At 46.4% G+C, this 27,269-nt stretch overlaps 1 protein-coding gene across 1 annotated transcript in view; it reads right to left on the bottom strand.

The window, feature by feature from the left end:
- Positions 1-27,269, bottom strand: part of CSMD2 (CUB and Sushi multiple domains 2) — a 689,877-nt gene that overhangs the window by 111,716 nt on the left and 550,892 nt on the right. The window contains exons 30-38 of the mRNA XM_015467054.3: positions 23,163-23,357; positions 21,916-22,032; positions 19,079-19,192; positions 9,762-9,857; positions 8,453-8,656; positions 7,958-8,082; positions 7,020-7,116; positions 5,829-5,933; positions 221-339 (exon numbers count right to left, since the gene is read on the bottom strand). Of these exons, the coding sequence (XP_015322540.1) occupies positions 221-339; positions 5,829-5,933; positions 7,020-7,116; positions 7,958-8,082; positions 8,453-8,656; positions 9,762-9,857; positions 19,079-19,192; positions 21,916-22,032; positions 23,163-23,357 (1,172 nt within the window). The remainder of the gene's footprint in view (positions 1-220; positions 340-5,828; positions 5,934-7,019; positions 7,117-7,957; positions 8,083-8,452; positions 8,657-9,761; positions 9,858-19,078; positions 19,193-21,915; positions 22,033-23,162; positions 23,358-27,269) is intronic.

Genomic DNA, 27,269 nt, shown 5'->3' with positions numbered 1-27,269 from the left:
GAAACTTTGCAGGGACACATCTGAGGCTGGCTTGTGCCAAATGGCCAAAGTCAGCACTTTGTCTTTTGCAGGAACAGCTCCAGGAGGGGACAACAGTCCCTGAGGGATCTGGGGAGCTTCTCTCTGTTCTGTGGTGACTGCAGCTCTGCTGGGAGGAGGCTGGCTGATCCCAGCTCAGGGGATACCTTTCCAGTCCTGGGGGGTGGCCAACAGAAGGTACCTGGAGGGCATATCCTGGCTCACACTGGAAGGAGACCACATCGTTCACCAGGTAGCGCTCACCAGTCTTCACCCCATTACTGGGCACAGCAGGTTCTGGACAACTGCTCAGGCCCACCGCTAGACCAGACAGAGACAGATGACAGGAGAATGGACAAGTCCGTCAGGCTGATGCACCAGCAGGCTGAAGGCAGTGCTGGCAGTGAGGAGGAGCTGCCTCCCGGCTGTGTCCCTCTCTGCTTTCTCTCCTCCCAGCCTCTAGGCCCGTGTTTCCCAAGCCTTTCACCTCCCAGCACGTGGGAAAAATCAGAATGTGTATATGGCCCAGAGGCCCAACAGATCAAAGCCTCCTGGAGCAGGTGGGCATCATCTGGGAGCTCTGACTGTGCCCCCAGGCTCAAAATGATACCACACTGCTGTCACCCCAAGAAGTTCCTTCATCTCTTCCCATGCAACTTCTGTCCTCTATGTGCTTTTAAGAAGTGGATGTGATGCCTGGAAATGAAAGCTGCTTGGGCCTGAATCCACAGATCTCAGCATCTGGGACAAAAGATTTCAAGGACAGTATTAAGACAATCATCAAAGTGAACTGGAAGTCCTTCATCTCAACTGTCACCTTGTCTTTTTTTTCTCCACTCTTTCCTGCCCTCCAAGTAAAAGGCAACTAGTCTTTACTGAGGTGCTCATGAGATAGTAACCTGAGACCTACTTACTGGAATGGAAGTGGTGGACAGAAGAAGGAGGAGCGGCAGAGAGAAAAAGAGAGACAGCAAGAGCAAAAAGTGTGGTAGGAGAAAGATGGGATGGAGACAAAGGTCGAGACAGAGAGAGAAAGCCAGAAGGACACAGACAAAGGTCCATTCTAATTTCTTTAATTGAAAGTCCATTCTAATTTCTTTACATGGCAGTGGTGAATTTTATTTAAGCCAAGTTTACAACAAAGGAAGACTTTTTAAAAAAAATCATAAGAAATTTATTACTTTTGAAAGCAGATTGGTCATTTCCATTTCAATTAAATAAACATCAAATATGAGTCATAGCAATAGACAGGACTTTTGTATCTTGCAAAACCATTTGCCTCTACAATAACAGTTAACTCTTCCTTTCTGTACTCTCTTTGTAGATGATCTACAAAATGGAAATGTATCTACAGGGTCCTGGCTCCTAGGAATTTCAGTCTCCAAATACTAACAGAGACCTCTGATATCCCCTAGCTTCTTCCACTGTGAGAGGACAGTGCACGATAAACCACCAGTCGTCTTGAACAGCAACAGCAGAAAAAGAAAAAAAAAAACTCAAAGAGGTGAATTTTTCCTGGGAATGAGGCAGTAGGATAAAAAGGAGATTTAGGAAAGAAGTCTCTCTTCGGAACAAGAAAGAAAAGAGAACATTCTAGGGAACATTAAAGGACTCAATTTTAAATATTGGATAAAGAAACAAAACTGGAGAGAACAGAGGAGAGAGGGTGAAAGGAAAAATGTAAATTCTTCAAGAGCCTAGGATACTTCAGCCCACCAGGTGACTGTGGTCTGAGAGGTCCATGGGAGGAAGGTTTCAGAGGTCCCTGTCCTGTCCTCCACCCTGCAGGATCTTGGCTTCAAGCTGCCCTGCACTTTCTGACCAGCTGATCATTTCAGTTCTTTCAGGTCATGAGCATCCTAGGATCTAGCTAATCCTCGCTCCACACCTGGATGAGATGCATTTGTTCTGGTACCAGTTGGGTGATGCTGACACTAGCAGCAAGTGGGGCTTCCATCTGTCCATCCCGTTCAGAGGGTCCAGTCAAATGCCCCTTCCCCCATTTCTTACTCCTCATCCCATACCTGACTCAGGTGCTCCTTCTGTAAAGTCTCACCTGGCCAGGGCAGGCGCCCCTCTTCTGTACTCTCTTAGCATATCAGGTTGCACTGCAGTGACTGTTTCCATGTCCCTCTCTCCCCCTAGACTCTGTGCTTTGTGCTTATTCATCTTTGTTCTGTGGGCGCCTACCCCAGGGCATGCCACCTGGCAGGGGTCCAGTGTTTCTTCATGACAGTCACCTCTCCTTCAGCTCCGGGGAGAACTGCTGCCCTTCCTGCTGACACCCCTGCGAGACCTGCAGTGCTGTCATGCCCTTCTCTGTCCACATGCCTGCCTCTCTCCCATGGACTCAGAAAGGACTCCTCTCTCTTGATCTTACGCAATCCTAGCAAAACCAGCATTGCACCTGGCACATTGTAAATATTCAATAAGTATTTGTTGAATGAATGGGTGACAGACCCTGCTGCCAGCCCATTCCTGTACCTCGTGTGGAGGGGATGGGCAGACAGTCTCAGGATGAAAGCAGCCACCCCAGCAACCTCTGTCTTTGTTGCCCCACAAGACACACCTGCCATCCTTTTTCTTTTTTAAAAATTAAAAAAATTAATACAATTTTTAAAGGTTACTTTTCACTTCCATACTGTTCATACTGTTCATGGGGTTCTCAAGGCAAGAATACTGAAGTGGTTTGCCATTCCCTTCTCCAGTGGACCACATTCTGTCAGATCTGAAGTTGAATGGTTCTATGAAGACCTTCAAGATCTTTTAGAACTAACACCCCAAAAAGATGTCCTTTTCATTATAGGGGACTGGAATGCAAAAGTAGGAAGTCAAGAAACACCTGGAGTAACAGGCAAATTTGGCCTTGGAATACGGAATGAAGCAGGGCAAAGACTAATAGAGTTTTGCCAAGAAAATGCACTGGTCATAACAAACACCCTCCTCCAACAACACAAGAGAAGACTCTACACATGGACATCACCAGATGGTCAACACTGAAATCAGACTGATTATATTCTTTGCAGCCAAAGATGGAGAAGCTCTATACAGTCAGCAAAAACAAGACCAGGAGCTGACTGTGGCTTAGACCATGAATTCCTTATTGCCAAATTCAGACTTAAATTGAAGAAAGTAGGGAAAACCAGTAGACCATTCAGGTATGACCTAAATCAAATCCCTTATGATAATACAGTGGAAGTGAGAAATAGATTTAAGGGACTAGATCTGATAGATAGAGTGCCTGATGAGCTATGGAATGAGGTCCATGACATTGTACAGGAGACAGGGATCAAGACCATCCCCATGGAAAAGAAATGCAAAAAAGCAAAATGGCTGTTGGGGGAGGCCTTACAAATAGCTGTGAAAAGAAGAGAAGCAAAAAGCAAAGGAGAAAAGGAAAGATATAAATATCTGAATGCAGAGTTCCAAAGGATAGCAAGAAGAGACAAGAAAGCCTTCCTCAGTGATCAATGCAAAGAAATAGAGGAAAACAACAGAATGGGAAAGACGAGAGATCTCTTCAAGAAAATCAGAGATACCAAAGGAACATTTCATGCAAAGATGGGCTCGATAAAGGACAGAAATGGTATGGACCTAACAGAAGCAGAAGATATTAAGAAGAGATGGCAAGAATACACAGAAGAACTGTACAAAACAGATCTTCACGACCCAGATAATCACGATGGTGTGATCACTGACCTAGAGCCAGATATCCTGGAATGTGAAGTCAAATGGGGCTTAGAAAGCATCACTACAAACAAAGCTAGGGGAGGTGATGGAATTCCAGTTGAACTATTCCAAATCCTGAAAGATGATGCTGTGAAAGTGCTGCACTCAATATGCCAGCAAATTTGGAAAACTCAGCAGTGGCCACAGGACTGGAAAAGGTCAGTTTTCATTCCAATCCCAAAGAAAGGCAATGCCAAAGAATGCTCAAACAATTGCACAATTGTACTCATCTCACACGCTAGTAAAGTAATGCTTAAAATTCTCCAAGCCAGGCTTCAGCAATACGTGAACTGTGAACTTCCTGATGTTCAAGCTGGTTTCAGAAAAGGCAGAGGAACCAGAGACCAAATTGCCAACATCCTCTGGATCATGGAAAAAGCAAGAGAGTTTCAGAAAAACATCTATTTCTGCTTTATTGACTATGCCAAAGCCTTTGACTGTGTGGATCACAATAAACTGTGGGAAATTCTGAAAGAGATGGGAATACCAGACCACCTGACCTGCCTCTTGAGAAACCTGTATGCAGGTCAGGAAGCAACAGTTAGAACTGGACATGGAACAACAGACTGGTTCCAAATAGGAAAAGGAGTACGTCAAGGCTGTATATTGTCACCCTGTTTATTTAGCTTATATGCAGAGTACATCATGAGAAACGCTGGACTGGAAGAAACACAAGCTGGAATCAAGATTGCCTGGAGAATTATCAATAACCTAAAATATGCAGATGACGCCACCCTTATGGTAGAAAGTGAAGAGGAAGTAAAAAGCCTCTTGATGAAAGTGAAAGTGGAGAGTGAAAAGGTTGGCTTAAAGTTCAACATTCAGAAAACGAAGATCATGGCATCCGGTCCCACCACTTCATGGGAAATAGATGGGGAAACAGTGGAAACAGTGTCAGACTTTACTTTTCTGGGCTCCAAAATCACTGCAGATGGTGACTGCAGCCATGAAATTAAAAGATGCTTACTCCTTGGAAGAAAAGTTATGACCAACCTAGATAGCATATTCAAAAGCAGAGACATGACTTTGCCAACAAAGGTCGGTCTAGTCAAGGCTTTGGTTTTTCCTGTGGTCATGTATGGATGTGAGATTTGGACTGTGAAGAAGGCTGAGTGCCGAAGAATTGATGCTTTTGAACTGTGGTGTTGGAGAAGACTTTTGAGAGTCCCTTGGACTGCAAGGAGATCCAACCAGTCCATTCTGAAGGAGATCAGCCCTGGGATTTCTTTGGAAGGAATGATGCTAAAGCTGAAACTCCAGTACTTTGGCCACCTCATGCGAAGAGTTGACTCATTGGAAAAGACTCTGATGCTGGGAGGGATTGGGGGCAAGAGGAGAAGGGGACGACGGAGGACGAGATGGCTGGATGGCATCACTGACTCGATGGACGTGAGTCTCAGTGAACTCTGGGAGTTGGTGTTGGACAGGGAGGCCTGGCATGCTGCGATTCATGGGGTCGCAAAGAGTTGGACACTACTGAGCAACTGATCTGATCTTTCACTTCCAATTATTATAAAATATTGGCTGTATTCCCCGTGTTGTACAATACATCCTTGAGCCTATCTTATGCCCAATAGTTTGTACTTCTCTCTCTCCCTGTAACCCTTTTCTTCGAGGGCTTTTAGTTGTGATCACTTGGGGATGCTGGAAGCCAGGATGTAAGGTTTTGAGGATGGAGGGAGAAATCTGGTGGGAGAGGAGTAAAGTCTGCAACAAGAAGAGGAAATTCAAGGACAGCTGCATCACTGACCAGAGCTCAGAGAGGCCAGCTTTTAGACCAGAGCACCTTACACCTCCATTATTCTCTAAATAATATCCTGGGCCCCTTCCCGTTCCTGTGGGGACTCAGAGGGAGCACACAGGTTTCTGCATAACAGACCCTTGGGTGAGAACCCTGGCTTCACTGCTTCCTGGCTGTTTCTGACCTTCTCTGAGCTGAGCATCCTCATTTAGGTCTGTGTGAGGCTTCAGCAGGGTAGAGAACACACAGCCCCAGAACAACCCCCGGTTCCTCATGGGGAACTCAGGCCCTGTCAGTTCCCACCCTGAACCCTGCACACTCTGAGACCCTGGATTCTCACTTTTGTACTCCAAGTGGAAGCCGGCTGCAGACACACTGATGTCTGAGTAGAAATGCAGGTAGAGCTGGTTGGAGGTGCTATTCAGTAGGGCAGGCACGGTTGTTCCTGGGCAAGGAAACAGGGACCAATCAGGCTTAGCCTCTCCCACCCCTGGGCACCACCCCTGTTGCAACCTGTTGGGGTTCTGATCCCGAGGTCCCCACGTGTCCCAGCTATCAAGCCCACTGAATGACAAATTAGCTCCCCTCAGAGTGCGGGGTCTCTAATACCTACAGGAGGAGACACTCTGAACCACTTCTAGCAAAAGAGCAGTGACCACACCACATGCCAGCAGCAGGTGACCTCCTTCGGGGGCCTATGAGTGTGGTCCCCTGCCAGGTGTCTTCAAAGTGATTCTGACATGAATAATTCACTGGGCCATCCAGGCACTGTAGACAGTTTACCTGGGGCATGCGACTCACTCCTAGATCTTGGCAACAGGGAGTTCTGGGGCCTACGAGACGGAGATAAATTGCCCTGGCCTTTGGGCAAAATCATACACTATACTTAGAAGTCCACTGCTGGAATGGAAAATGGTGTGGCCAGTCTGCTGGCAGTCCTTCAAAACAATTATATACAGAATCACCATATGACCCAGGAATTCCACTCCTAGGTATACATATACCTAAGAGACTTGAAAACATGTTCCTGTGGAAACTTGTATGTGAATGTCCACAGCAACATTATTCATAATTAGCCAATGAGTGGAAACAACCAAATGTCCTTCAACTGATGAGTGGATGAATGAAATGTGGTCTGTCCACACAGTGAAGGGTCGACCCTTGAAAACATTACACTGAATGAAAGAAGCCAGACCTAGAAGGCCATAAATTGTAGGACTCCACTTAGATGAAATGTCTGAAACAAGCAAATCCAAAGAGACAGAAAGTATGTTAGTCGTTGCCAGGGGGTGGTGGTGAACAGGACAATGGTGAGTGTGTACAGATGGGTACCTGGTTTCTTTTGGGGCTGATGCCAATGTCCTGGAATTGGATAGTGGTGATGGTCGTAGAACCTTGTGAATATACTAAAACCCACTGAATTGTACACTTAAAAATGATAAATTTTACGGCATATGAATCCCATTTCAATAATGATAATAATAATTCTGCCGCTGCCCCGCGAGTCCAGGTCCCTGGGAGCCCGTCTCACCTGAGAAGCTCCCCAGCATGGTAACAGTGTTGTCTGCACCATCAAACACTTCCAGGGAGTCCCAGTTCTGCTCTGTGACAAAACTGACGACTTGAATCTGGGAAGGCAGGGGGAGTGAACTGTTAGGCAACCCTCTCTTCCCCACTCCCTTCCCCCTCCTCCTTTCATGTAGTTAATTCAATTACTGAGCACCTCATCCGGATCACACTGTGCTGGGAACTCTGATAAAAGGAAGACGCGATCCCTGTTCCCAAGGAGTTCATTGAGGGAGAGAGAGGTGGGATGGTTGCATGACAGTGGGGTGCTTTGTCAGGCAGAGAAGCAGGAAAGGACAGTCCAGGGTGTAGGGCTACTTTGGGGTGACTAGCCTCCTCCTCATCTCTCCAATACTCCTTGAGTTTCCTCACTGTCCTGTCTCCAGACATCCTGCAGCTGCCAGCCAGTAACCCACCCCTGGGTGGACCTGTCCACCGGGAGTCCCTGTGGTTTCTCTCTGTCGGCCTTGCGGGCTGTCCCCCTCCTCCCAGGAGCAGCAGCCGTCCTGGGGGTCCTCCACCTGCTCGCATCCGCACGCACCAGTCTGGCCCCGATTCTGCTGCTGCCTCGGGCTGCGGGCGCAACACCCCCGATGTGTGTGAGGGGGTGCCTGTCGGTTTGCGCCTTCCCCTCACCTGCAATGCCTCCTCTCCCAACTCCCAGAAAAATCTTAAGAACAGTACCCTTCACTTGAAAAACACCTCCTGTGACTCCTCCCAGGCTTCACACTCCACCTCCAGGCCCACCTCCTCCTCTCGGCGACTTCCCCGACGGCCCAGCCAGCTCCCACACCTCATTTTTCCTGAGCTGGGAGCTGTTGTGTTTTTCTGACTGTGGGCCTCCACTGCGTCCCTGCCCTGAGGGGCTGGAGACAGGCTGCGAAGTCTCCCCCTGGCTCCTACCTGGATGCCAGCGCCTTCCGGGACCATGATCTTCCACACACAGTTGAGGCTGTTGAGGTAGGGCTCAGGGAAGCCGGGGGACAGGATGGTGCCCCTGCGCTCCGTGAGGTTTCCGCCACAGGGCACTGGGAGAGAGGCAGCTTTCGTCTGGGTGGGTTCGCAGGGAGCAGGCCCTGCCTAGGGCTTCCAGCCTCGCTGTGACTCCGCCCCCTGCTGGTTCCGCCCACGGGCACAGCCCCGCCCCCCTCCCCTGGGTGGTCCCCCTACAACCCTTCCTCAGGGACCTGGACTCTGCCCTGCACCCCACCCCCCCAACCCCTGCCCTCCCGCCTGATCAGCAGCTCCCATTGCCCCTTCATACCCACTCATGGGACACGGGTTGACCTGGAAGGGGCCACCCACTCTCTCAAGTTACCCTGGCAGGCAGAGCTCGTGTGTCTTGCTGGGTATTTGCTGGCCACCCTCTCCCCCAAGCCCTGGTTGTCCAGGACTCACCCACACACGTTGGTGCTGAGACATTCCACTGGGCCAAGGCCCCAGGAACGGGGAGGCACTCAATTTCTGGGGAGCCCTGCAGGGCATAGCCAGAGTTGCATTCGAAGCGGACGATGGCCCCCACGGAGAAGTCACTGCCCAGCCTCCGGCCGTAGCGGGGTTCTGGCACTGAGCTGCACTGCGTGGCGCTGGTTCGGGGCACCGCTGCAGGGAACAGGGGTGCTGAGGGGCAGGCCTCACCCCTCTAGAAACGGGTCCGGGAATGGACACATCGCGGGGCTGGAATGGGGTGGGACTCTGAGAGGCTCTGGGTGCTTTCCCTTAGGACGGGGGTAGGGGGCTTTCTAGGATGAAGCCCATCTTCCTGAAATACAGTCGGACATGCCAGGTAGCACAGCTTCTGTAAACTACGGAAAACAGTAAGAGCCACAGGCCGAGCCTTTAGGCTCAGTTGTGCTCTTCGCCTTCCCAATGAAGCCCCTTGCACAGTAGGGTCCGATGTCCCCTAGGACCCTGCCCAGGGCCCTGCTCTCACAGACCTGAATTTCCCTTCCCCACCTACAGGGGGCGATAGGACCTTTAACCCCCAGGCCCAGGAAGGGTGTCTCCGGGGCAGGATTACCCCTACACAGGGCAGTGCAGCTCCTTCTGGGCAGTGGAATATACAGGACCTCACTTGGAACCCGAGCCCCAGGAGAGTGGACACTCTCCTCAGCAAAGAGAGGCTGGGGCCTGCAGGGGAAGGCTAGGCTGCTCCGAGACTTGGCCTTTCAGGGCCGTAAGGAGGGGAACAGACACTGATTACCCGCTTCGCACCAGCTACTCTGTGAGGTGACATGGTCACCCTGATTTTATAGGTGAGCAAACTGGGCCTCTGAGAGGGGGAGTAGCTGGTGCCCAGTTAGACAGTGCCAGGGCTGGGGTTCAAATCCATGTCCAGCTCACTTTAAAGCCCATGTTTTTCCTGGACCTTTACAGGCCTTGCAGACAAAGCCATACTCCATGGGAGAAGGTCTAGGTAAGAGGCCTGGACTGGTCCTCTCAATGCCATGAGGACTGTGCCACACAATGGGGAGTGGGGGAGGGCACAAATTAGCTTCCCTTCTCTGATTTCTCCCTTTATCCAATATGGAGTTGGGTCCAAGAATTGTCTATATTGAATGTATAAAATTCAACTGAATTTCAGGGAATTGCTCCACAAACACCATAAGAATGAGGCTCAGACTGGGGGGAGGTCAAAGGTCCCTGTTCTCCTTGATCCCCGAAGATGGAGATTGCCTTCACACCTCCCACATCACATCCTGCATACCTTGGTAAACAAAGTGGAAGCCTCTGGCTGGTACTTGGCCTTTGGCACTGAACTTAACGAGGACTTGATTGGAGGTGGCCAAGGGCAGCGATTCTCCTGCCAAGATAAGGGATGAGGAGAAGAGGAAGATGGTGAGTCCAGCAGTCAGTCGGGCCTGGTAGGTAATATCCAGGCCAGGACAGAAGGGCTACCCACACCCCACACAGCAACCCCTTCCACCTCCCAGGTCTTCCTGAAATAAAACCTCACATTTATACTGTACTTTAAAGTTTACAGAAAGCTCTCACACCTATTGTCTTATGTTGACCTATATCAATGCAAGGTTAGCACTCAGTACCCACAGTCTATAGATCAAGAAAGAAAAGTTAAGAAGGATCAAATGATCTGCTTAGAAAGGAGAAAGCTTCTAAAGACATGTTGACCCACAGGGACGGGGAGATTGGCCATTACCAAAGTGACTGGTGGTTTACTTAGAAAACTGATGTCAATCTGATAACAACAAACAAGCAAAAAGGCCCCAAGTTCTGGGAAGGAGGGTGATGTAATCATCAGAGAGCATCCCAGGCTTTTCCCAGATGCCCTGTGAAGTGACTGATAACCAGAGAGATCATATAATTTATTGCCCACACTAGGGCACTTCTGAGAGTCAAAGGGCATGTTATTAATAATTATTATTCTGAGACAACCAAATGAAAGCTGGGACTATACCAGGCAAAGCAGGGCGTATACACTGGGGAAAGTCTGCACAGGCACAGGAAGCTAAGGAAGCCCAACAGCCTTTATATCAGAAGAAAAAGGTGTGTCTTCTGCTTGATGTGGTCCAGATGGACCTGCAACTGTGAGGTGGAGTCCTGCTCACCATCACCTTCCTGTGGAAGCTCTTGGAGAAAGTGGGGTGATGGGCAATGGCAAGACCACTCTGCATGCTGCCCCTCCACAACCTTAGGGACCCCTGGGAATGTCTGCTGACCCACCCTCAGAAGGGAAGCAGGGCTGTAAACAGAAAGCCAGGCTATATCTCTACTGCAGCAGGGTTTGACACTGGAACCAGCCAAGGAGGCTTTGGGAGGCACATTTAGGGCCCAGCAGTGCTTCTAGAAAGCCCATGTGATATTCTTGGTCATGGGGATTAGAGACCCTTTTTCACAACACATTTAGATTTACAGAGGTCTCAGATGGCTGAGCCTAGGAATTACTTCCCCAGCTAACTTCTGGCTGCCAAAGCAAAAAGAAACTCTTGAAGAAAAGCTTTTCTTGATTTTCACCACCATCTCTAAGTTCCTCCTTTCAATAAATGTGAGCAGAACAAACTCAACTTTTCCATACTCCCAGCTGGATATATGTGGCGTGAAAGTGTTGTCGTTCAGTCATGTTCAACTCTTTATGACCCTCTGGACTGTAGCCCACAAGTTTCCTCTGTCTATGAAATTCTCCAGGCAAGAATACTGGAGTGGGTAGCCACTTCCTTCTCCCGAGGATCTTCCTGACCCAGGGATTGAACCCGGGTCTCCTGCATGGCAGGTAGTTTCTTTACTGTCTGAGCCACCTGGTATATGTGGAGAAGGACCTCCATAATCTCTCCCTGATCCCGTTTCAACTTTCAGTCCTGGACATAGCAATCTCCATCTCCAGGGATAAGCTCACAGTAAAATCCCTGGACATAAGAAAAGATTCCAAAGGTTTAAGGGAAGAGAACTCACAGAAGTCAAAGCAAATATCTTTATGTGAACTACAACAAAGAACAGGTGAAAAATCTCAGAAGATTTTCAATCGCAGTTGTCACAAGATGAAATTCTAGCATTGTATCTCTGAAAGTAGAGGAGGAAATGTGTCAAAGGTCAGATCTGAGATCAATAAAGGCCACAGAGAGATGACAGCAGCACCACATAGAACTAGATTCTGCAGAAATCAAACAGAAAAGTGGAGATTAAAGTTGGGAAATTCTTCCAGAATCCACAGAAAAAGGACGAGGGGATTAAACTAATGAGAGGAATGACAAGTTACATGGAAGAGATACGGGGGAAAAAATCCGATATGCATATATTAGGAATTCTAGAGAGAGAAGATGAGAAACTGAAGGAGAAAAAATAATTTAAGAAGGAAGACAACATTCTAAGCTTAAGAAAGATTTGAGGTTTTAGGTGAAACTGCTCACAAAGGGCTGCATCTAAGTAATGAAAAGCGATTTCCACCACAACACGTCCTGCTAGCCTTTTCAATTTTAAAAATAAAGAGAAATATGAAAGGTTTTTAAAAGACAAAAACATGGATTGCCTACAAGGACAAAGAATTAGACTGGACATCAACTCATCCATAACATTAACTATGGGAATAAAGAAACCACTGTGGTTTTTTATGAAATAAGTTGCTGACCCATAATTTGATTTATAATCAAGTTGTCATTTATACAATACATCAAAGGAAAGACATTCTCATACATGCAAGGTGACAGAAAGTACTGCAGTCAGGAGCCTGACTTTTAAAAAAGGAACAAAAGTGGGGAAATCAAAAGGCATCAGGGACAAAGACAACTAGCAAAACGTAGTCCAACCCAATTAATTATTGTTAGGGAGGTAACACTAAATGCAAATGGAGAAACTTGTTCTTGGGAAAGAAGTCCATAATTAGAAAATAATTACTAATAACACTGATAAGGCATGGATATGTCAACAAAATTTGGGAATGAGATATGGGTCAGGTATGAATGGAAGGGTGAAGAAGCAAAAGCAAAACAAAACAAACAAAACCCCAGAATGAACAAAACAAGGTTATCACACGCTTCACTGATAAAACAAGTAAACTTCCTTTTAAAAGAAGAAGACTCTCAAAGAAAATGAGGAAAGATAAATGAGGCAAACATATACAAACACAAAAAAAGACAGCAAGATAGCACAATTGTGGTAGCAGATACTTTCACACAATGTTCTCATTGACATATCTGAAGACTGCTGAGTAGCGATCCTCAAGCTTTTCTTTTCCTCCCCTGACAGCCTTAGGGACAGGGACACAGTTCACTCCCATCATCACCAGCGGCTCCTCATCAGTTTTTCTCTACATAAGAGACAATCTGAGGATGTTGATATTAATATATATACGTCCTATACTTCTATTAATCATGTATCTATCTATCCATCCATCCATCCGTCCGTCTATCAATCATCTATGTCTAACTCTGTTTCTATTTCCATCGGTTATTTACATCTCTATCCATCTCTATTTCTATATCCATATTTGTCTATAGGCTCCATATGTATACCTATCTTTCTACCTGTACCTATACTATACTTCCGGGAAAGGCAATGGCACCCCACTCCAGTACTCTTGCCTGGGAAATCCCATGGATGGAGGAGCCTGGTAGGCTGCAGTCCATGGGGTTGCAAAGAGTCAGACACGACTGAGCGACTTCACTTTCACTTTTCACTTTCATGCATTGGAGAAGGAAATGGCAACCCACTCCAGTGTTCTTGCCTGGAGAATCCCAGGGACGGGGGAGCCTGGTGGGCTGCCATCCATGGGGTCGCACAGAGTTGGACACGGCTGAAGCGATTTAGCAGCAGCAGCATACTATACTTCTATATCTATGGTTATACTTTTGTCTATCATGAGATTTTGAAAGCAATCCCGATTTACCTTCCAAATCCCTACCCTCCAAAATCCCAATTTACCTTCTTGGTTGAGTGTGTATGTGTGGGGTTGTTTCACTTCATTGAAAACCACTAATATATTGGGTTTGAACAATAAAACTGAGTATCTAATGGCGACTACATAGCTTATTTAATCCTAACAGTAACTCTAAGAGTAGAACATTTACTTTTTGCACTTTACACTTGAGGAAACTGATGCTCAGAGTGGCCAAGCACTATGTCCGCAGGCACCGACCAAGCAAGTGGGAAAGCTGGGAATAGAGACCAGGCAGTGTGACCAAACCAGTCCATCCTAAAGGAAATCAGTCCTGAATATTCACTGGAAGGACTGATGCTGAAGATGAAGCTCCAATACTTTGGCTACCTGATGCGAAGAGCCAGTTCAGTGGAAAAGACCCTGATGCTGGGAAAGATTGAGGGCAGGAGAAGGGGACGACAGAGGATGAGATGGTTGGATGGCATCACCGACTAAACAGACATGAATTTGAACAAACTCTGGGTGATAGTAAAGGACAGGGAAGCCTGCTGTGCTTCAGTTGATGGGGTCTCAAAGAGTTGGACAGGACTGAGTGACTGAAAAACAACAAAAGGGTGACCATAGAGCCTATGCTCACCTTTTCCCTCTATGTGGACTTTCTACATGACAAAGAACACACATTCTTCTCAGATACTTAGGGAATTAAAAAGAATGTCTTTGGCTACTGAGATGACCTCATTTAATCTCTAGAGTAGAAATGGTACAGACTGGCAATAAAAATAGAAATTAACACAAATGTTTAAATGTAAAAATAATAATATCCAAGTTCATGGGGGAAAAGAAGAGAGATATCCTTAAATAATTCTTGTGCAGAAAGAATAAATCATGATCACAGATTATTAGAGAGTAATGATGATGAAAACAGTACATATCAAAATTTATGGCATGGAGCCAAAACTATGTTTAAATGTGAATATATATGTTGTAACCTAGACAGCATATTAAAAAGCAGAGACATTACTTTGCCAGCAAAGGTCCGTATAGTCAAAGCAATAGTTTTTCCAGTAGTCATGTATGGATGTGAGAGTTGGACTATAAAGAAAGCTGAGCGCCAAAGAGTTGATGCTTTTGAACCGTGGTGTTGGAGTAGACTTTTGAGAGTACCTTGGACTGCAAGGAGATCCAACCAGTCCATCCTAACGGAAATCAGTCCTGAATATTCATTGGAAGGACTGATGCTGAAGCTGAAACTTCAATACTTTGGCCACCTGATGCAAAGAACTGACTCATTGGAAAAGACCCTGATGCTGGGGAAGATTGAAGGTGGGAGGAGAAGGGGACAACAGAGGATGAGATGGTTCGATGGCATCACCGACTCAATGGACATGAGTTTGAGTAAGCTCTGAGAGTTGGTGATGGACAGGGAATCCTGGCATGCTGCAGTCCAAGGGGTTGCAAAGAGTCGGACACAACTGAATTGAACTGAACTGATATGCTGTAAACATGCTTCTTTACTACATGGAGAAAATAACAAACAAAACTCTCAATTCAGAGAGTTAGAACAAGAAGAACAAAATGAAGGAAAAAAAAGGAGGGACTTTATGAAACACGGGTCAATTAATTAGAAAACAATAAAGTCTACAGAAGAATTGACATATCATGAGAAACGCTGGGCTGGATGAAGCACAAGCTGGAATCAAGATTGCTGGGAGAAGTATCAATAACCTCAGATATGCAGATGGCACCACCCTTATGGCAGAAAGTGAAGAAGAACTAAAAAGCCTCTTGGTGAAAATGAAAGAGGAGAGTGAAAAAGTTGGCTTAAAACTCAACATTCAGAAAACGAAGATCATGGCATCCGGTCCCATCACTTCATGGCAAATAGATGGGGAAACAGTGGAAACAGTGTCAGACTTTATTTTTTGGGGCTCCAAAATCACTGCAGATGGTGACTGCAGCCATGAAATTAAAAGATGCTTACTCCTTGGAAGAAAAGTTATGACCAACCTAGATAGCATATTCAAAAGCAGAGACATTACTTTGCCAACAAAGGTCTGTCTAGTCAAGGCTTTGGTTTTTCCTGTGGTCATGTATGGATGTGAGAGTTGGACTGTGAAGAAAGCTGAGCGCTGAAGAATTGATGCTTTTGAACTGTGGTGTTGGAGAAGACTCTTGAGAGTCCCTTGGACTGCAAGGAGATCCAACCAGTCCATTCTAAAGGAGATCAGCCCTGGGATTTCTTTGGAAGGAATGATGCTAAAGCTGAAACTCCAGTACTTTGGCCACCTCATGCGAAGAGTTGACTCATTGGAAAAGACTCTGATGCTGGGAGGGATTGGGGGCAGGAGGAGAAGGGGATGACAGAGGATGAGATGGCTGGATGGCATCACTGACTCGATGGACGTGAGTCTGAGTGAACTCTGGGAGTTGGTGATGGACAGGGAGGCCTGGCGTGCTGCGATTTGTGGGGTTGCAAAGAGTCGGACACGACTGAGCGACTGAACTGAACTGAATAGAAGCAATAAAAAATCAAATGAGGCAAATAAAACAAAACAAACTAAACACTATAAAACCTCTGGTCCAGTTGAGAAAAAAGGGCAACAATGAATATAGCATTCAGTCTGTGGAGTTTGTTATTATTTTCCAATTAATTATCCTCTGCTTTTGTTTTATGATATCTCTCCCATTTTTCTTCAGATTATTTTGTTGTTGTGTATAACCACTAATTCAAAGGAGACTAAACGTTATCATAGGATGTTATGTAAGCTATGGTGTTACATTTAAAATAATTACAAAATGGATTTTTTTTACTAACATAAAATATCAATGTTGATGTTAAGGTAATATACCTGATTAGACCAATAACCATGGGAGAAAAGAAAAGAAAAACCACTGAGAAGAGATAAAATAATGAGACAGATTTATTTGCAGATGATATTGCTTCTTGCCTAGAGGACCCAGGAGAATCGTTGGGTAGTGCTAGCATAATTATGGAGGGGTCAATGACTTTACAAGATGAATACACTCCAAATACCAGTCTTTTAATATACCAGCAAAGACTGGTTAGAAAATATAACAGCAGCGGGGAAGGGGAAGACTCACTTATAGTAGCAACAGCAAATATTTCCTTGAAATTTCTAGGTATAAAGTTAAAAAAAAATGTATATTGCCAAAATGAAAATGATACCACCTTTCCAGAGGGTTTTTTTTTCTTTCAGAAAATAATAAATAGAGAGACATACCATATTCTTGATGGGAAATAGAGTTACTATTATGAAGATGTAAGTTCTCCTCCAATTAATCTATAAGTTTATTAGAATTCTGATGAAAATTCTGATGCAATATTTCTAAAAGTTATTTGGAGGGAAAATTAAGTAAGAATAGGCAATAAAAATTCAAAACCAAGAATGATAACAGGAATTTACAGTACCATATGTTTAAAGTTATCATAGTGTTAAGCATTATTGTAATGTTATACTAATTAAAGATTTTTGATACTGATAGAATAAACAGACATAGTGGAAATATATAAAAAGTCTAGAAACATACCTTTAACTTTATAAAAATATATGTAAATCTGGCACTTTGAAAATTCCATTAGGGAAACTGATTAAATTTACAAGAATGTTGGTTAAATATTCCTTATTTCAAATAATAAATCGAAATAAATTCCAGAGGTATTAAAAGAAACAATGAAACTAAAAAAGAAGTAAAAGAAAACACAGAGGAATATTTATTTAGTCATCAGAAAGGTGAAGGAGAAACTTATAAAAGATGGATTGATCTTTGATCACTGATAGATTTAGATGGTAAATTTAGATTTTCTGACATTAAAACATGCCCTGAAGAAAAGTAAATGGCAAATGACAAACTGTAAGGGAAGGTTTTTATATCATATGCTATAGACAAGAGGTTTATATGGCATGTGATATATATAGCTTATAATAATATGGAACTTTACTAAATACTGAAAAAACAAATGCTAATAGAAAAATCAACAATAACTTACAAGTATATTCACAAATAAAAACCATATGGGCCAACAGTTACCTTATAAAAGGTTAACCTAACTAGTGATTTAAAAAGGGCAAATTAAAAAATGAGATATCAATTTTACTTTTCAAAATGATGTTTTCATTTTCTTAATTACCTAGTTTTTGTGAGAATAAAACATGCCTTATACGTTGGGGAACAAAGTGGCAATAACTTTAGAGAGCGATATTTAACAATCTTTATAAAGAGCCTTAAAGATCACACATTTCCTTTAACTTAGCAATTCCAACTCCAGATATTCTAAGGTAACAGAGATGTATACAAAAATATATGTATACTATATTGAATTACTATTCATGAGAGTGAAAAATAAGAAACAATCTAAATGTTGATTGAGAATTCATTACATAACTTCATTACATAACTTTTAAATAACTATGATAGACTATTATACAGGATTTAAAAATCCTATTATAGAGGAAAATAAAGAGGAATGCTCACAGTGAACATTTTAATAAAAGTATGTGTATTGTTATGTTCAATAAAAAATGTAAAAGATTAAGTAGATATAAAGACTGGAAGGAGATACACTCCGTCTTCTCAGTGGTTCTTTCTGGGTGGTTTTTATTTTAATCCTTTATGCAATTATCTTGCCTCTATAAGTTTTCCACAATGAAAATGCAACGTGTTTATAATTAGAAAAACATGTTGGGTCTCAATGTCAACCCACAGGGGAACGCTACACCACTTGGGGTGGGGTGTAGACACAGCCTGGGGTGAAGTTTACCCTCTGAAGCGCCTTTCTTTTTTTAAATTTTAATTGGAGGCTAATTACAAGATTACAATATTGTGGTGGTTTTTGCCGTACATTCACATGAATCAGCCATGGGTGTACGTGTGTTCCCCATCCTGAACCCCCCTCCCACCTCTCTCCCCATCCCATCCTTCAGGGTCATCCCAGGGCAACAGCCCTGAGCGCCCTGTCTCATGCATCGAACCTGGACTGGTGATCTATTTCATATATGGTAATATGCATGTTTCAATGCTGTTCTCTCAAATCATCCCACCCTCGCCTTCTCCCACAGAGTCCAAAAGTCTGTTCTTTACATCTGTGTCTCTTTTGCCGTCTCGTCATGTTACCATCTTTCTAAATTCCATATATATGCATTAATACTGGAGAAGGCAATGGCACCTGACTTCAGTAATTTTGCCTGGAAAATCCCATGGATGGAGGAGCCTGGTAGGCTGCGGTGCATAGAGTCGCTAAGAGTCGGACACGAGTGAGCGATTTCACTTTCACTTTTCACTTTCATGCATCGGAGAAGGAAACGGCAACCCACTCCAGTGTTCTTGCCTGGAGAATCCCTGGGACGGCAGAGCCTGGTGGGCTGCCGTCTATGGGGTCGCACAGAGTTGGACACGACTGAAACGACTTAGCAGCAGCAGCAGCAGCTGCATGCGTTAATACACTGTATTGGTGTTTTTCTTTCTGACTTACTTCGCTCTGTATAATAGGCTCCAGTTTCATCCACCTCATTAGAACTGATTCAAATGCATTCTTTTTAATGGCTGAGTAACTGAAGCTCTTTGCTACGTGGGGGATATTAGCAGCCGCAGACACAAAGGGGTGGTTCCCCTGTGGCCACGCCTCCTTCCCCTCCATGTCCCCGCCCCACCCTCACTGTCGGCCCAGCCCGGGTTACCTGTGTGGGAGCCCGAGAGGGAGCTGAGGAGCCTAGAGTGCTGGTTGTGGCCGTCGTGCACCTCCACTACGTCGTTGAGGGCCGTGTGGAAGAAGGCAAACTGTCCAAACACCACTGTGGAGCAGAGAGAGACGTGGTGTGGAGATCTCAGGGGGAAGACGGGGCGGCCGTGCTCAGGGCTGGGGGGAGCCCCGGTGGGCTGGGGGCCCCGGATCAGGGGCAGGGCCGCCTCAGTGGAGCTTGTTGGTTCATGGGGGCTAACTGCTTGCTGAGCCTCTCCACTGGCTGATTGGACACGGGGCACAGGGACACGGGGAGGTGGGAAAGGCCCAACCAGAACTCTCCCACAGGGCTCGAGATGACATGGTGGGCTGCACCCAGCAGCCAGGCTAAACCCTATTCCTTCTCAGGTTGCAGCAGCAGCAGCTACTCTAGGACACGGAAGAGCTCTCCGTAACATCCCCGTATTCCATGTTGATCTCAGGACCCCATATTTTCCTTCATTTCTCCTGCAAAGATCTAGCCTTTGAGGGTATCCCCTGGCTACAAGACCCCCCACAGTTAATAGGAAAGCGTAGCAGCCCTCTCTGAGGAAGGAGCAACTGCATTGGTTAGGCAAACCTCTCTACCTCATTTCCCTCTGGCAGATCCAAGGGAAGAGGCAAAGTGATTTTTCTGAAGCTCCTACTATGTGCCAGGTACCATGCTTGCAATGCATACGATCTTCTTGAATCCTGACTCTTGCAGATACCCGATTTTAAACAAAGGAACTGAAGCTCATAGGTTAAGCGAGTTCCACAAGGCCAGCTAGCTCATGGGAGGGGGCTGAAAAGCTGGTGGACCGTGGCCTGAGGAGCCTCTTTTCAGGTAAGACTTAAGGACTCTGCCATTTGATGGCTAATACAGGCTCTTTCCTCAACGTCAAATCTCTGCCAGTCACTGCTGGAGGGGTGGGGTTGCTGACACTGTGGGGTCATGGGGGGCACAGCTCCATTTCAGACCCTGGTAAATTCTGCTGGCACTTATCTCCCAGTTGGCCAGGTGCATCTGAGAGCAAGTACCAGGGTGGGTCTTTCTTTATTTTGGTTCAAGCCTTGAGCATGTAGGAAGTCAGGTGTGCGTGCACATGTGTGTTTGTGTGTGTTGCATGTTGGAGCGGGGAGGGACTTGGGCCATGGAATTGACTTCCTGGGGGAAAGAAAGGCATTTGCAATGATGAGTATAGCGGTGAGTGGTGTTAGAGACTCTGAGCTCTCAACTCACGGGCAGAGGAGCAAGAGGGAAAGCCTGTTTCAGCATCCTGAAGATGGACACTGAGGAAAGGGGTGATGGCAGAAGTATTTCCATGCTCTCTCCTATGGAGGTGAACCGGATGGGCAAGGTTCACACACTGTGCATTCTAGTGGGAAGAGGCAGTCCAAAATGAAAATAACAACTCTTAAGCAAATAGATAAACAAGATAATTTCAGAGAGCATTGAATTTTAGAGGAAATGGGGAAAAAAATGACAGAGCAAGGCAAGCCACTTTAGATAGGGGATGAAAGAAGGACTCAGGCTTGGGACAAATATTTCAGACCCAAGATAAAAATCTGCACTTCATCCCTGGGCTTAGCATCACTAACAAAGAGAAGATGCTCAGGACAGGTCGTGACCCTGCCTAGAACCAGCTCTTCAGGTGCAGGTTTCAGCTCAGGGAGACTGCTCAGCCTGGGGCTGGGTGCCTACAAGGGCATCAGCTCTTCATTTCTGGAGAAATTAAGTATACTCTGCATGCCCGCCTGTTAGGGACTAGGCACTGGGTGGCAGGTGGGATTGGAGAACCTTCCAGTACTTTCCTAGCTCTGATTCCACAAGTCACAAGCTCCTGCCACACTAGTGTGTTGGGGAGCGGGTGTGCACACACACAAATGTGCAGGTGCTGGCATGGAGCTGGTGGTGCCAGATGGTGGGAGCTGTGAGTAGATGAGGCTGGGAGTTTACAGAGGGCAGAAAACACATCTGTCTCAGCTCTGCAGCTCTGGTTCCCAGAAGAGTGTGAGGTCCCTAGGAGGTGTTAAATTAGTGTTTAGTGAATGATCAGCCTTGCCCCATGCTTACTCCATCCCGTCTCTTGGGAGTAAGCAGCCAGTTCTCTGCGGGCTGCCCCCTCTCTCTTGTAGATGGTCAGGACATACAGATGCCCTTTACCCTACCAATTCCAACCGTGTTTAGAAACAGTTGTTCCTCTTCCGACAAGCAGATTCAGGGAGAAAGCAGTCCAGCTGGTCACTGATTGCCCAGGTACAACCAGCTTGTGCCCCTCAAGAACTTCCTGAATCCTCCAGGGCTGTTGGACTCCTAACTAGCCCACTGCCAACCAGGTGACAAGCCTGGCTTCTTTCTGCCTGGGTCTCTTGGAATCTGGAGGCTCCTCTACCTTCCCAGGGCACTGACCCACTCCTCCATTTTTTTTCTTGCTCATCCTACCAATGATAACGTGGCACCCAGTTTCCTCCCCTGTACTTTCAAGCCCAGCTCCATCCCACTCCTTCATTTCTTCCTGCCCTGCTGCCACTCTCTCCTGGGTTTCCAGGCAGCCTGGGTCTGCAGCACCTCTATTCATACCCGGGCTGTGCTAGGGAGGCCTGGGTGTACCTCCCTTCTCTCTGTCTTGGCTGGTTCCTCTCTTATCACCCCACCCCTTGGTTCCAGTGGGTCTCACTACCCCCTTCAGACTGCTCCGTTCATTTCCCAATAGGAGCCATACAGTTGAGAGTGGGATTGGGATGCAATTGGGAAGCGCTTGAGGATTGGAAGCAGTTGGAAAACATAAACAAACACACAAAACAAATCCATACCATAGTCCTTGGGCACGGTGACAAAATACAGGCAGATCTGTCCACTGGTGTAGTTCTGAGGGTAGTTGGGGGACAAGACCACTCCATCTGAACCCACATACTGTCCCCCACAGGGGGCTGAAAGAGAAATCAGGTAGAGGCCAGGTGACCTTGGGGGCCTCTCACCAGCTGTCTGCCTCTGTTCTGCTCACTCCCAGCCTAAGCTTCTGGCCTGGTGGGGATGCTCTGTGGAGGAGCCATTAATGTGGAGGAGGGAGTTCTGGGAACATTGCCTGGTCCTGCCCAAGCACATCCATCTCTGGCCTGGCACATGGCCTGAAACCCACCCTGATGCTATCAAGGGCCCTCCTGTGTGCCTGCCAGTCCTTGCCCTCTAACCAGTGATGCTGGCAATGGCCCCTGGAGGCCCAGCCTCGGGGAGCTCTTCAGGAACCTCTGCTGCTACCAGTGGGACCTGGACATGGTCTGCTGCCCCTCGGTTGACTTCTGGGTCTGGGCAGTCAGTGTCTGCGTGGCTAAGGAGTGGAGGCTTCCCCGAAATAGCCAACTGGGGACAGACAGCTCACGTGACCCAGCCATGGTGCCCACTCCCACAAGGGGTGGACCGCAGAGCCAGCCCTTCTCACCTGGGTGAGGGGCCTTCTTATCGTTTCAATTTAAGTGGCTGCCATGCCCCCAACGTTCTGGCACTCCATCCGCTCCCTCTCATCAGGGTCCCATGGCTAACCCAGATGCCCATGGAATTAGCCCACCCCAGTGGCCTTAGTTCTAACCATATGAACTCGCAGGGGTTTTCCCTAGGACAGGGAACCATCTCAGGGTCATTTTTAAACTCCCCTTCCCTGGTGTCTCAGACAGTAAAGAATCTGCCTGCAATGCAGAAGAGCCGGGTTCAATCCCTGGGTTGGGAAGATCCCCTGGAGAAGGAAATGGCAATCCACTCCATTATTCTTGCCTGGGAAATCCTATGGATAGAGGAGCCTGGCAGGCTACAGTCCATGGGGTTGCAAAGACTTGGACACGACTGAGCGACTAAGCACAGCACAAGGACACTGTGTGATCTGAGAGGGATGCCACGTCGACAGGGACTGGTACACCTGGTGAATTGCCAGCCTTTCTCATTCACAGTGAGCCCAGGGAGCCCTCCTGTGAGGACCATGTCCCGCCTGCCCCTTCCCCTAGCCCCTGGCCCCTTCCGCCTCTCTGTGCGTCCTCGCTGCCTCTGCCCCAGCCCCACGTTCCTCCACCTGTGCACACTGGTCGGGGGTGGTTCCACACTGGCTTCCCATCAGGCCCCAGAATGCAGCTCAGGGTTGAGGAGCCCTCCACCTCGTAGCCCCCATGGCAGTAGTAGGTGATGGAGGAGCCCAGCTTCAGGTCAGACCCCACTCGCGTGCCGTTCTTGATGGAACCGGGATCGAAACACGACTCCCGTGGGTTTTCTGGAAAAAAGAAAAATAAACACATATACGCAGAGAGCTGGCTCATCAGTGGCCTAATTCCAGGGCACAGCACCTGTGGGGAGACCCTGACACTGATTAGCTATGGAGGATATGGGGATTGGGGACTGACAGGTCTATTCAGGTCTGGAAACCTCTCTAAATTTGGTTAAAAACTGGGACTGCAGAGTGAAATAATGCCATTTGCAGCAACATGTATAGACCTAGAGATGATCATACTAAGAAAAGTAATTCATACAAAGATAAAGACCACACATATCACTAAGGTGTCAAATCTAAAAAGTGATGCAAATACACTTATTTACAAAACAGACCCACAGACTTTGAAAACAAATTTATGGTTACCAAAGGGGAGGAGTTGTGGGGGAGGGATAAATGAGGAGTTTGGGATAACAGATACCACTGCAACTAAAACAAGGGAATGGCAGCCCACTCCAGTGTCCTTGTCTGGAGAATCTCCATGGACACAGGAGCCTGGCGGGCTGCAGTCCATGGGGTCGTAGAGTCGGAAATGATGAACGACTAAGCACACTGCAGAGCACAGGGGACTCTACTCGATATTCTGTAATAACCTACAGGGGAAAAGAATCTGAGAAGAATGGGTGTATGTATATGCATATCTATCAGTTTGCTGTTCATCTGAAACCAAGACATACTGTAAAATCAACTGTGTGCCTGCTTAGTCGCTTCAGTCATGTAGGATTCTTTGCAACCCTATGGATTGTAGCCCACCAGTCTCCTCTGTCCATGGGATTCTCCAGGCAAGAATACTGGAGTGGGTTGCCATGCTCACCTCCAGGAGATCTTCCTGACCCAGGGATCAAACCCACGTCTCTTATGTCTCCTGCAATGGCAGGTGGGTTCTTTACCATTAGCACCACCTGGGAAGCCCATAAATCAACTATATTCCAATATAAAATAAAAATTAAATTAAAAATTTAAAAGAAAGTAGGGCTAGAAGTCCTTTTGAAGAGTGAAATCTCCCTTCTTCTCTCCACTTTCTTGCCCTGACCCTCCAAGGAGGGAGTTCCGGCCGCACTTCCAAGGCCCTCTCACCCCTGACTCACTGCTCTTGAGGCACACGCTGCTCTGACTGATGAGAACTGACATGCCGTGGTTCATATCTCAGTTGTGACCAGGTCACGTTGGTGAAGGTCAGTACTTGGGCACAGTCCATCCCTTTGCTCAGCTTTGAGCCTTCACCCTCAGCATGGAGCCTCCTGGTTTCTAGAAGCTTGCATTTGTGCCCTGATGATGGGATGGCCCTGTTCATTGTCTCTGCCTAGAGCTTAGGGTGGAGCAGTTCCAGACACACTGCTAAGTTTGAACTCAAGTGGGATCCAGAAAATGGTCCCTTGCCTAACAGAGGACCCCTCATGTGCCCTGTGTTGTATCATCTTGACCCCCACATCAAATCTGTTCTTCCCCAAAGCTTAGTGTCTCTGGCCAGAATGCAACTGATACTGGGTGACCCATTTGTGAATTGCAAAGATACAGGGAAACATCACCAAGTCTTATACTTCATCTTTTCTTTTATAAATTCACAGTGGGTCAAATATTATTTTAAGTTCAGAAAACTTAAGTAACTTGGAACCAAGTTCACATAGCTCATATGAGGCGGAAAAAGCTGTGGCACCCAAAATTCATTCCTCCCACCTGATCCTTTTAAGTAACGGAACCCAGGGTTTACCCAGAATATCAAGGCACCAGCTAAGATCTATACCTTCCAGCCTCCCAGGCAGCTAGATCTGGTTAAAGAGTAGTAAACACAGTCAGGACAGATCACTGCCTTCCGAATCACTCAGAGTAAAAGCCCCAGTCCTTACAAGTCTCCAAGGTCCTGCACATCCTGCCCCAATCGGCCCTCTGTGACCCTGATCCCTACTGTCCCTTTGCTAACTTTGGTCCGATCACATTGGTCTCTGTGTGCATTCTCCCATCCTCATGGCTCCCTTGTCACTTCTTGCAGGACTTAGCTCAATATCGCCTTCTCAGTGACACTTCTCTGACCAACTCTTCTTTTTAATTTAAAAAAATTTAAAAATTTTGTGGCTGCGCCACATGACATAAAGGTTTGAACCCACATCCCTTGCACTGGAAGCACAGAGTCTTAACCACTGGACTGCCAAGGAAGTCCCCTGGCCAGCTCTTTAAAATTGTGATATTCCTCTCCCCAGCACTCCCCATCACCCTTCACTGCTTTATTCTCTGCACTTCTCTGCTTTATTCTCAATACTATCTCATACACCATATAGTTACCTAATTTCTTTCTATCTCCCTCCACTAGAATGTAGGTTCCAGGAAGGCAGTTTTCCAGTTTTGTTCACTGCTGTAGTCCAGTGCCTGGCATATGATAGGCACTCAATAAATATTTCTTAAGTGGAGAAAACTCTTGAGAGTCCCTTGGACAGAAAGGAGATCAAATCAGTCAATCCTAAAGGAAATCAACCATGAATATTCATTGCAAGGACTGATGCTAAGCTGAAGCTCCAATACTTTGGCTACCTGATGTGAACAGCTGCCTTTTTGGGAAAGACCCTGATGCTGGGAAAGACTGAGGGCAGGAGGAGAAGGGAGTGACAGAGGATGAGATGGTTGGATGGCATCACTGACTCAATAGACATGAGTTTGAGCATCTCTGGGAGATAATGAAGGACAGGGAAGCCTGGTGTGCTGCAGTCCATGGGGTCGCAAAGAGTTGGACATGACTTAGCAACTGAACAACAAAGTGGATACATGTGGGACTTCTGGAAAGACTGCTGAAGGGAAGGCAACTCAGCTGAGAGAATATTCATCGACCCTTCCTTCTTTCTTCCATTCCTCCTTCCCACAGTTTGGAACTCAGATGTGGTGGATGGACCTCCAGTCGCCACCTTGGATCCTGAGATAACCTGGAGGACGGGAGCCATGTAGCCATGATACAGCAGAAAGACACAAGGAACCTAGATGGAGACACTTCAACAGCTTTGGGTGAAAATCTTCAGATTTCTTTCACAGAAGAAGAATAGACTTCTAAACAACTGCGCTTCTGGGTAACTGCCACACTGGCATCCCCAGCTGGATATGACTGCCCAGAACATTACTCTATGTCAGAGAGTCCTTTCCTCCTTTCTGTGTGTGGCAAATTCCTACACTTTTCAATGTCATGCTCTCCTGAGAAAATGTCCTGAATGTTGCCTTCTTTCTGGCAGAATTTCATTTTTCTTTTCTTGATTATCTTGGTAGGTCAGGTAAGTGCATTTCTTTCCAGTGGATTCTGAACTCCTAAAGGACAGGGATCCATCATCTATTCTTCTCATAACCCTGGCAACTAGCACAGAACTTGGCACTAGGGCTGACTCTATTTGGCACGTGAGAGGGCTTAATAAATGGATGCTGAGTTGATTGGCTGAACACCTCTAGACTTAGAAAATCAACATCAATGAGCCAACTACAGACTCTGTTCTATCACTGCTCACATGTCAGAGCAAGAAGAACTCATCATTTCAAGCACTGTCACATTAATAATAACGACAAGGCTAATGATAATGACGATAGCTTCTTACACAGGAATATCGTTTTGTAATTTTCAAAGCACTTTCCAATCTGTTATCCTGCTTGTACCTCACAATACCCTCTGCAGTAGGGAGGGTCAGGTATGCTTCTGTTCCGGTTATAGATGAGGAATGTGGTGATCAGAGAGGCTAAATGAGTTTTCCAAGCCATTCAACTATTAAGAGGTAGAGTTAATACCAAACTCAGGTCTTCAGGCTGCCAAACCAGAGCTCAGCTGTGAATGATAAAACGAAATGACTAAAACATTATGATGATAATAACAAATAAGCCCCAAGCCATCCAAAATGAGAAAATTAAAAGAACCAGATTCTTTTTGTCCGAATAGATAAGGCCTGTTTC

Source organism: Bos taurus, chromosome 3 (genome assembly GCF_002263795.3).
Source record: "Bos taurus isolate L1 Dominette 01449 registration number 42190680 breed Hereford chromosome 3, ARS-UCD2.0, whole genome shotgun sequence".
Classification (NCBI taxonomy): domain Eukaryota; kingdom Metazoa; phylum Chordata; class Mammalia; order Artiodactyla; family Bovidae; genus Bos; species Bos taurus.
Note: the sequence above shows the minus strand (reverse complement) of the source record. Positions and strands in the feature narration are given on the sequence as shown.